The sequence below is a fragment of the Nicotiana attenuata genome, unplaced genomic scaffold, assembly GCF_001879085.1.
Source record: "Nicotiana attenuata strain UT unplaced genomic scaffold, NIATTr2, whole genome shotgun sequence".
Classification (NCBI taxonomy): Eukaryota; Viridiplantae; Streptophyta; class Magnoliopsida; order Solanales; family Solanaceae; genus Nicotiana; species Nicotiana attenuata.
Window position 1 is genome coordinate 157,752 of NW_017672198.1, and position 11,836 is coordinate 169,587.

The 11,836-nt window shown below is 38.4% G+C and overlaps 1 protein-coding gene across 1 annotated transcript; it reads right to left on the reverse strand.

Annotated features, from left to right (window-relative positions):
- Window positions 1–1,608: 1,608 nt before the first annotated feature.
- On the reverse strand, window positions 1,609–11,523 carry LOC109212270. The gene is made up of 5 exons (XM_019375902.1): window positions 11,146–11,523; window positions 8,965–11,004; window positions 6,246–6,460; window positions 4,352–4,575; window positions 1,609–2,840 (listed from the first exon to the last, which is right to left on the reverse strand). Exons 2-5 carry the CDS (start codon window positions 10,994–10,996, stop codon window positions 2,045–2,047), a joined length of 3,267 nt encoding a protein of 1,088 aa, XP_019231447.1. The 5' UTR covers window positions 10,997–11,004; window positions 11,146–11,523; the 3' UTR covers window positions 1,609–2,044.
- Window positions 11,524–11,836: the final 313 nt, after the last annotated feature.

The following is an 11,836-nucleotide window of genomic DNA, read 5'->3' on the forward strand; positions in this document are numbered from 1 at the left end:
CATTCCTCTCAACGGAGTATGTAGATGCCGAGAAGGGCATATGATGTAAGCAAGGAACCAAATGAATTCTGATGCACATGAGCGAATTTCCAACATAGACACACCCATAGCAGATCGCATATTAGAAGAACTCATACGTGTTACGTTCATTTGAAGTTCTCTTAGAAGGAAACGTGAAAACCAAGTCCCAGTACATCATTAGGCCAACTCCACTCAGGTAGAGAAAGGTGCATGAGCACACATAAACTTTGAAAAGGAGGTCAATCAAATGAGTACTAGCTACTTCTTTGACCTTGTTGTATCGAATAACAAGAATCGATCCCAACCCAAGGAATGACATTTGGTGAGAACTTACGAGACTAGAGGACATTCATCAAATGCTGCATGTAGGTTAGAGCCATTCTCATCCGGGTGATTTTTAAAAATAGCCAGATTTACAACTGGTCGTTCAAAAATAGCCCAATTTCAAAAGTAATCGAAATTTAGCCACTTTTTATGTAAAGATAAATCTGAGCGAAAACACTGTTCAAAACCCGGAAAATACTCCAGTATATTATGCTGGAGTTCCAGCATAAGTATACTTGAACTCCAGCATATTATACTGGAGTTCCAGGATAGTATGCTGGAACTCCAACATAATATGATGGAGTTCCAACATAAATACACTAGAACTCCAGCATAATATACTGGAGTTCCAGCAAGTATAATATACTGGAGTTTGGAGCACCAGTGCTCCAGTCTCCAGTATATTATACTGGAGCCAGCAAAATATACCGGTCGAGCATAATATGCTGGAGTTCATACACAAGTGCACCGAACTCCAGTATATTATGCCGGACCGGTCTCTATTGCAGCAAAACGGTGGCTATTTTTCATTGACTTGGTAAACGCTGGCTATTTTTGATTGACCAGTCCGAAAACTAGCTATACCGTGAAATTTTGGCTTCTCATCCCAACTGGTGACCCAATTTGCCCAGTGCTTTGCTTCAGGAGAAGCTTTACCGCGCTTGCATGGATGTGGAGGACTACCCAAAATAGCTCCCTGGACATCTAAGCAATAACCCCGAGAGCATGGCGAGAGGGAGGAGAAGAACCACAGCAGTAGGTACCACACGAGACAGAAGAAGACTTCATTGACCATCTTTTTAACATACAATATAATTCTTGCACAATAAGGATTATATAGAAGAAAGCACCACGCAAGGAAACAAAGCGCATCATACCCCGAGAGGAAACAAAGACATCCAAACAGACTCATCGACCTACTGGGAGCGGTCAGTTTTTCCATTTACCCATAATTGTTTCATTTCAATCTCTGCTTTGTCCCACAATTTCTCTTTCATTGTTCCCCCAACTACGGGAGGAGGAATAACGTTATCGATACTTGAAATTTTACATGTGATGATATTCAAGCCGAGGGTCTTTCAAAAATAGCCTCTCTACACCCTTCCCAGACCCCACCAGTGGACTAGTGAAATTATACTGGATTATTGTTGTTGATCGCATAGAACAAGGAAGAGGTACGTGCGAGTGCGGTGGGGGGAGGGGGGATTGGTCATGATTAAAATGCATTCCACACCATAATAGAGCAGGGACCTTAACTCGATAGGACGGAAACTAGAACGAGTTTATTTTCTGCATCATTGCCAAAATTTTCATTCATCAACCCTACCCTGACACAGACTTAGGACTAACTTCCACAGTGCATCCCTTCCCCAACCCTGATAAACCATACATCCAGCATAAATTACCTATGGATAAAACTATCCACCAATAAGACCCAATCAACAAATAAATGAATTACTATACAAGTACCTACCTATTAACATCAACAGACAAAACTGAACTTAATGATTAACAGTCAATATGCTAAAACTTATAGTCTCAAAAGCTAAACTTCTTATAGCCACTGCATAACCAAGAGCATCCTCTGCGTGAATTGCTGTTACTGTCGAATATATCATTCTCTCTAACTAGTCACCGTGAATGTTATCCAAATAGGAATAAAGTTAGGATCCAATTGTGAAAATGATGCCAACGCTGCCTATGAACTGTCTCTAACACTCTGTAACCTGACTTGTTCATGCGCTCTCAGAGCTTCCGAAGTGAAGTTCTCCAAAGCCTTGAAAATTGGAAGTAAACCCCCCTGTAAACTACTAGAAGCTGCATCATGCACTAACTTAATGGCATCCTTGTGCTTTGTTCTCTCCTCCACTAATTTCTTTTTAAACATATCCAAGTCCACCTTTAGATCGTCCAATGGTGAAATGCCTTTTTCGGATGGAACAATTATGTGACTTCTGTCGGACATTGCATCTTGCTCATGCTTCACGCTCCCTCTCTTACTCTGAAGCATGGTTAGCCGTTTCTTGTAGTCCTTTGAGAGATATTCTGCTTTGATCCTCTGCCTCTGCTCCTCATCTTGTCTTTCCCAAAGCTGCCTCAAACTTGTAGCAAAACTATTCATAGCAATTGCTACCCGAGTTTCAGAAATTGCTTCCATTGCCTGACTCCAATCATTGCAAATTACAAAAACTGGAGGAGCTCCAAGACGGCCAGGGGAGAAAGGGACAGGTCCATCGGGGGTTTCTTCCAGCTCATACTTAAGGCATCGTAGAAGCCACCCGTTCAAGGATTCTACATAGGATTTCTGGCTGCAAATCCAATCATTAAAGTGGCTACACCATGACGAAAGCTGCATCTCAAGTTCAAGAGTAGCTCTCACGCTTGAATCTCTTTGAAATGCAGTATTTGCTTTGAGAGCCCTTGTTTTACTCTCCATCACTGCTTGAAACTGCTTCTGATGACAACTGAGCATTGACCTCCACATTCTCACCAGCCTGCTTATTTACATACAGTATATCATCAGATCGAGCCTAAAGGTGCATCCACCAGCACGTAAATTGAGTGGAACAGGAAAAATTATGTAACTGCTATAAGTTCATGATGCATTAAGAATGCATGAGGGATAACATTTACTTAAATTCTTGAGGCGAGAAATACAAAACAAAGCATAGATTACAATGCCAAGTTCATGTGGCATTACAATGCATGAGAAGTAAAAGTTCAGAATACTTCTTGAAGGGAGGAACAAAAAGTAAATAATGCATTAGCATGCTTAGTTCATATACATTACAATGCATGACAAAATAAACATTCGCATTATATCTTAAAAGGAGAAAACAAGATTCATGCATTACAATGCTAAGTTCATGATGACAATCCATGACCAAGTAAAATGGTTCACATTACTTCTTGAAGAGAGGAATACAAATAAATAACAGAATAGCAGCTCAAGATGTGGAAAGGAGAAATAAAAATAACACAAAGGAAATAAGAAGTGAAGCAACAAATACTGATAATAGATTATCCACTACAAATAATGAATAAAAATCCTACCGAACGAACTTGAATATTGCGCAAATAAAAGCCTGCGAAACAAGCAAACATCCAATACTTTGTTTTCTAGCTACTCTTTTCAACTGAAGATACAAATTAAATGTCCTTGGTAAGAATGTTCCAATCCTCAAATAGAACTCTCCAAGATCTCGACAGTAACAATTGCTAAATACATAAGTTTACATGACTTACATATATAACCATTTAAAAATAAGTAGTTTTGTAACAGCTGAATTAAAATACACCTACCTGATGTGGGGAGAAAAGAATTAAGTACATCTATCCACTTAAGCTAACTACAGCTAAAATATAATTTCACACACTAAGGTGATGCAGCCAAATCTTTTGGAAAAACTCAATATCTCAATCAACCTTCTTAACTTGCTGAAGAGAGAAGTTCAAATTCATATCTACATTTTCAAAAGCTAACCATAATCAATCCACAAAGATTTCCAATGTCTTATAAAACCGCAAATGTTGACTAGTTAATATATGACCACTAAATTTGTTAACTACTTGTGAGCATTCAAACTAATCCGGGACTGCACCGTCATTTTAGGCATAGGAAGATATTAACATTAGGTCATTTGTCTCTTCTCTGGCCATGTCTGTTTCCCAACCTTCTGTCTCGCCAAACTAAAAGTGAAACCTTAAAAAAAGGATGCAGAACCTTCTTCCAAAATCCTAATTTGATAAAACCAACTACACCATATAATGTGGCAGGAAAAATGAACAGAAAATGTTCATGAATGAAGAGAGGATGAATGCATTATATAAAAAGGTTGGAAGGAACTCAGCAAACAAATGTGATCATCTTGTTGGCAAGTCCGCAGTAAGGATAAAAGTGCAAACATACAATTGTTGCACTATCAGTAATCTTAAAGGGGAACAAAGTGATACAGAGGAAAGAATGAAATACAAGAATTAACGAAATAATTGAGTAGACCCATACCCGTGAATTAATTCTGCAACTTGGGGTTGCAATTCTTCATCCCTTAATTTGTGAATTCTGCGTGCGATTGCATCAATTGCTTTTATACAGACGTTAAGTTTTGTTAGCAATCTTCTGATAGATGCCTGAGTAGCATCTATCTTGCTTGACTCAGCTCCTTGCTCGTCCAAGCTTCTCAGCCTTCTACACTGCTTTTCATATACGAGCCGCAGTTTTTCTTCATCCTACATCAAACTAACCACTTCAATGAACAAAAAGTCCAAAACAGCAATATCACTATAATAAAAATTCAACTTGAGAAAGTAGATACAGGAATCTGCAATAGATGAGTCATTTGAATTTGTCACAGGCCATCAGATTAATAACGAAAACAAGAATGCCCTTAAAATATATGATGGTTTCATGAAGATTAAAGAATATGAAGTCAGCAAAATAGTTAACGGTAAGATTTTTCATAGAATTCTTATTTAATGGAAATAAATGATCTTTAAGCTACTAGAATTTGAACTCAATTAAAGAAGTTGTTTAAGAATACTGAACACTGGAAATTCTGTGTAAACAACTAAGAAAAGAATATTGATAATATTGATTAGTTGACAATATTCCAGACACTACTGGATGATGCGAACACCAAGTCCTACCAAGATATCATTTGATGGCTTTTTATTCTACTTACCTTCACATGTAAGGATCTAATCCAACTATGATTATCTGCATTTGAGTGACTATACCTTTTAATGGAAGGCAATATTCTACTTCCTCTGTCCCATTTTATGTGACACAAATTCTTTTCTAGTTTGTCCCAAAAGAATGATACTTTCTATAGTTAGAAATAATTTAACTTAAAAATACTCATTTTACCCTTAATGAGATGATTTATAGCCACGCAAATGTGTATGGCTTGTTTTAGATCACAAGTTTCAAACAGCTTTCTTTCTTTCTTAAACTCCGTGCCCGGTCAAACACCATCACATAAAATGGGACGGAGAGGGTAATTTCCTGTCTTTGACTTGAATAAAGAAGTTTCAGTGTCAAAATATATATCATGGGCGTAAGCTGCTACAAATTCCAATTTCCTTACTTCAGTGAGCAAAGCATAAAGAACTCAGGCCTTCTTTATTCATCTTCGACTTGAGCACTCTGAGATCTTGACATCATTATGGGATGATAAAGTTTTATATTGCCACTTCAGTTCATGCACTCAATCTGATCACACATTGTATCTTCTATATTTCTAACAAGGACACCAACATTCATAAAACATGAGTTTTTTTTTTTGTTTTTTGATGAGTAACATGAAATTTTTTCAATCCTTGCTTCCAGTTTGGAAGCAGATGTCTTACCCCCACCATTCTTTTGCCCAAGGAACTAGATATTGTAATTAACTATCCAAACACCCCGATTCCTACTAAAATTTGATGATCGTATTTGGTTCATCAAATGTTCTTCTGACTCAAAGTTAAGAGAACACGTTACATTTATCAGTATAAAAACACAAGTTTAACCTAGGAACTAACTCATTGATCGCTTTCAGTCGGGCCAAGGATACAATTACCTGATTCAAAAGTGCAGTAATGATGATGAAATTTTTCAAAAGACCGGTCCCATAAAGAATTGAAATCCAATATCAAATTGATGAGTCAATAGCTCCAAAAGCTAACTTTCAATGAATGAGAAACACTGCTTAAGCTTGAACCAACTATAGCAAAAGCCGAACAAGATATCAGTCAAACGGTTGTATTCATTAAGGAGAATACCAATTCACATGGCACATGAGAAATTCCATGTTTTCCACTTCTAGAGAATTCTACACATGAAAATATATAGACAAACGAATCTTTCAATAGCTCATCATATAGACATAAAAAGGATAGTAGTAGTTGTCCACCATTACCTTAACTTCCTTATATAGTTTCTTCTCCCATTCATATAGCTCGTCAAGGGTAGCTGACAGGTTACAGGGCTGCACAACATTGTCTTGGCCAACATCTCCAAAATAGGATTTCGCCAATTTTCTTGTTTTGGTAGCCAGTCTAACTGACTTCAGTGTCACCGTATGCGATACCGACATGGACGGGACAATCAGGTATAAAATCCTGGATACAAGCTCTGAGCACAAAAATCAGGGGAGTAAGAAGGATGTCATCATGCTTCTCCCAGGAAGTTTATCAAGAAAGTTGCGATAACAGGCAAATCACAAATAAAGGCAAACAAGCGGCTACTGATCAGAGAAAATTCTCCGATTGGATGCATTTACGGTGTTAGCTATGCTTACTGGAACAATTGTATTTCTAACTTATTGCCATCTCCGTTTTTCACAATTTAATTAAAAACTACTAATAGCTAGGGAAACATTCATAAATTCCAGTGTTGTCAAAGGCGCGCTTAAGCCCAGAAGCGAGGCTCAAACGTTGCGCGCTTCGCCTCGCTTTGTGGGCGCTTTAATGTTGAATCAAAGCTTTAACGCATACTTTTCCTTGCCAATGAGTATAATCCTGAAAAGGCGACCTTAAACAAATGATATTTCACTTTATCATGAATTTTTTTTCAATTTCTTTGTCCATATATTTGTTATTCATGCTTATAATGATTAGTCTTGGAGTACTATGCATATTTTTACTTTTTCTCCCGTTGCGCCTTTTTTCATTAAAACCCATGCTTTATTTGCGCTTTGAGCTTTAAGCCCCAACGGACCTTAGAGCTTTTTTGCGCTTTTCGCGTTTGATAACACTGATAATTCACATTAAGATGGGGAACAAGTGCAACAATGACAAACTAGTTGCAACTTACATTGAGATGCGGTATATTTAATATTTTCCCATCTCATAAATAACGATTAACACAATGCATTCTAAAAACTAGCAGCAAATTTGTTAAGCAGTAACAATCTAAATTCTAAAATGACACTAATGCCATGAGTGGGCTGTCAGTTACTCCGGGGAGAAAGTTTTCAAGTTAGTGAAGATTTATGGAAAAGGGCCATATTTATCCCTTCTATTCTCGAAAATAAGTTATATTTACCCTCCGTTTCAGTGTCAGAGTAAAACTGCCCCTACCATTACACTTTTGGATAATATTTTCCCCTCACCCGTTTAGTGGCTTGGTCCCATCTTAAAAAAGCATGTGGATGGTCCTGATTGGATAAAAAAGACCCGCCCGCTAAACTTAATTTTCTTATTGGTATTTTCTCTTTTATTATTTCCTTTTCTCATTAATTTCTGGTATTTCCTTCTCTCCATCCTAGTCTTCTTCCCTACAAGTCCAGAAGAGAAGGCCCAACTTCATGAAAATCAATAACAAAAATCTACACACTACCACCACCTTAAAATTATCACAATTTTCTAGCTTTCTTTAAACCCTATATTTTTCCCTTTCCTTTTATATCTATTTTGAGCTCGTTTTTTCTGATAAGAGTTTCATAGAAAGGAGGAAATTAGATTAGCCGTAAGGAGGTGGTCGGTCATTAAAATGGTGAAAGTTGCTAACTTCATCACCAATGTAGCAGTTGTCTTTAATTTTTGATGCTAAGTTATGGAACTTTGACAGAGAAAAGTGGAATAAAGGGAATGAGGAAGAAAAAAGAAAAGAAGTAACTGAAAGTTTGTAGTAATTCTTGAGAGAGAATAGGAGTGAGGTAAATGGAGTTTGCTCTGAAGTTAAATGCCGGAAAATGTGTGGTGGTTAACGGGGGAATAAGGGTGTTACCGGGTGTTACGGAAGAGGGAGGAAGGCGACGAAGGTGGAGTGAAGAGGATTGGATTTTGGTTCACCAATTGGAAGACCAATAATGCAGATACTGGAAGAGACTTTGAAGGTGCAAACAATGGGGATGTTAGTAATGCCAAAAAAGGAGGAATGTCGAAAACCATTAGCTGGGCATCAATCAAGAGGCCTACTGGTTACTGCATCATTAGAAGCATGAAATCCATACACAAAAAGAGTGGAGAAACAGGGAAGAGAATGCAAAAATGAAGATGAGGAAGAGAACAAGAGAAAGTTGAACTGGAATTATGCAAGAAAAGTATACTCATGGGAGAGAAATCCGGCAGCCTTCATTACGATCAAAATGGCGTTCTGTTACCAGAACTTCTTCCAAAGTGGGGGAATGAGTTTAAATTTTTAATTTTTTTTTTTTTTTGAAAGGGTGGGTTATTATTATGAGTCGAGTGGGATTTAATTAGAAATGGGGCGGATCCTTTTTTATCCAATCAGGGTTGGCCACGTGTCTTTTTTTAAAGATGGGACCAAGTCATGTAACGGGTGGAGGGCAAATATGATCTAAAAGTATAACGGTAGAGGTAGTTATACTAAGAAACTGAAATGGAGGGTAGATATATCTTGTTTTCGATAGTAAAGGAGCAAATATGGCCCTTTTCCACAAGATTTAAGTAATTTAAGAACACGGGCAGAAAAAGAAGTCTAAATGAGCTGAACTATGCTTTTCTTTTCTTCTTTTTCCCATCAACAAAGAGCGGAACTAAGCTTACACTCGTTAAACCATAATAAGTATAACTTATGAACAAAACAAAGTAAAAAAGAACCAGATAGACAAAGTAGAAACTTAGAAGAACCCCAGAATCACTGAATCAAGAGAAACATTGGCAGAACCATACCTTTAACAAGGCTAGGCTGGTAAGGAAGCTTCCCAACCTCAAGCATCAGAGCAACTTCCCTTCCATTACTGGAAGCAATCTCAAATTCATCTCTAATTTCAGCCACAGCCTCATGAAGATCCCTGGTGCCATGAGCATGTGATGTGGTCAAGCTACTTGACTTGGGTGATTCGATCTCGTTCTTTGACACTTCATCAACCTCAAAAGTCACTCCTTTCTTCTTCAAATGCACATCTTCTGGGCTTCTTGACACGAGCGTTTCAAAATTGCTCTTTTCCTCTGTGATATCAATTGAGCCTGTGCCACCACTACTGTGTGATGGTTCTGCACTCGAAAGGTGAGAACCTGAATCGTACATTGTTGATATCGTCTTTGTCCTGCCACTACTACCCTCAAATTTTACTCCCCTCGAACTTGATGAGCCCTCCACATTATGTAATGACGAGTCCAGCTTTGAACTTCCCACACTACCGTGTCCTGCTACACCCCTTAAATCAACTCCATGAGGCATTTGTGGCATTGATTTCCTACCACTGTCACTACTTCTTGATGAATTCGCCTCCCCAAAACGCCTTGTCCTTGACTCATTACTCAAATTCTTTCCTTTATGGTACTCCTTATACATCTCTGTTTCAGTCTCTTCTTCTAAATCAGGAATGCCCTCTCTCTCCCTCACTTCAGTCGAATTAGGACTACTACTTACTGATGCAGAACCGTGTTTTTCATGTGAGAAGTAACCCAAATAGCCGTTATCATAAGGATCAAACGGATTGATAGAGTCCCAAAGAGAAGCCTTTGGAGAAGGAGGTGGCGGTGGCTCCTTTGGAGGACTTGGCTTCTTCCCTTGATTACTCTGACTTCCCCTTTCACCCGTTGGAGGAGCCATTGGGTATCCAAAAAACCCACCATTTTCATTAGGGTAGCTCCAATACGAATTGGAATACCCCGTAGACGACGCTGGATCTGCTTCGTGAACCACTGTGTTCATCACAGGGGAAGATCTCTTCATGTAGTAAGCATACATGTTTGGATTTCCACCACCAAATTGCTGTCCTTGTCCTTGTCCTTGACCTCCTCCTCCCCAAGGAGGAGCCTGAAATTGTTGGTTCATTCCATGAAATGGATCCCAAAATCCTTGTGGTGGAGGAGGAACCTCATGATTCATCATCACACCATATGGCTCATGATTCATCATCATACCATATGACTCATGATTCATCATACCATATGGCATCCCCCCATATGTCTGTTGCGGGTATGAGGAAGTTGATGGCTCCCCTTCTTCCACCATATGATGATGATGATGACCATGACCCACATCACTATGCTCATGTACATTCCTATGACCCCTTCGACCCTCATCATCATGCTCATGTACATTCCTATGACCCCTTCGAGGCTCATCATCTTCATGTACATTCCTATGACCCTTATTACTATGACCCTTATTTTTATGACCCTTATGTTGCAGATGCAAATGCTCAACGTCGTCGTCGTCAGATGAATCTGATGACAAATGCAAGTGAGAATGGTCATGGTCATGCTCGTCTTCATCGTGAAAATCCGAAACAGAACTATCCGTAGAAACTGAAATTGAAGATCCAGAAGATTTATTATGCTTATGATGAATGGTTCCACTAGCATTACTTCTATTGCTGCTAATTTTGCTTTCACCAGGCAAAATCAAGGAAGGGGAAGAAGGAGTTGAAAGAGACGAAGAAGAAGAGCCAACAATGAGCTCTTCATCAACAAACTTCCGAAGCGCTTCACCAACATCCTTAAGGGAGTGAAAATAAGAAATATGTGCAGCGGCGAGGGCATAACGGTAATTAGCAGCAGCTTTGATCAGTTCCTTCCTCTCTCTACAACGAATCACTAGTTCTGTATCTACTGATTTAGACTCATTGCACCCCATCTCCTCAAAAACAAAAACAGTAGCCAAACAGTCCTTAAGCCATACAGTAGCTCCTATAATTATTACCGATATTTTCAGTGTAACTGTTTTGTGTATGTCTCCACCGCCTCCGGTCATCTCTTTACCTGTTTGCAGAATTGCATTGTGAAAAGGAAAGAAGAAAAAAACGCAGAAATCCCAAATCCCAAGTGAAAAGGGAATTCAATGAGTTTATATTTGGCAAGTAGTAGTAAATGTAAAAGTAGTAAAAGAGGGAAAAAACTGACCTTTGAAATAGAGGGGAATGAATCTGGACCGCCCATACGAGTGGGGGCAACAAGTATCAATGTACCTGTGGAGATCTATGGAAGTTTGTGGGAAAATAAAATTTACTATTTAATTGCTGGGGAGTTAATAAATGGAAGAAGAACATGTATTGAGATTTGTGATTGTTTGTTGAGATTTGTGTTTTTTGTCAGTAAACAAAGATAGAGAAGAAGAAGAAGAACAGAAATAGAGAAGACGAGTATTGAATTCAAATATTGAATTCTTTGTCCTAACTCTCTTCCTACCTTGTTATTAGTGTAATTTGTTTTCTCGGTGTTACTTTGGATTTGTCTGCTGAAAAATAAGGGGAAAAAGGACAAAAGGGTTTATGGATGGGGCCCGAGGAGAGAGTGAGGGAAGGGGGGGGGGGGTGGTTTGAAGAAGGGGGAAGGTTTGATGGTGAGAAAAATGTGTCAGAATTTGCAGAATAAAGATCGTGGGTAGTGACACAAATGTAATTATTAACATTTGTTGGGTACCATTCTGTTTGTATTAGAAAAGGTTATGATGCCTTTTCCTTTTCGGTTTCCTTTTTTTTTTCGGTTGTAATTGACCATGACAAAGAAAATAATAAGAGCCGTTTTGGCCATAAACAAATTTTTTTTTAATTTTTTTATATTTTTTTAAATTAAATGTTTGACCATAAAATTT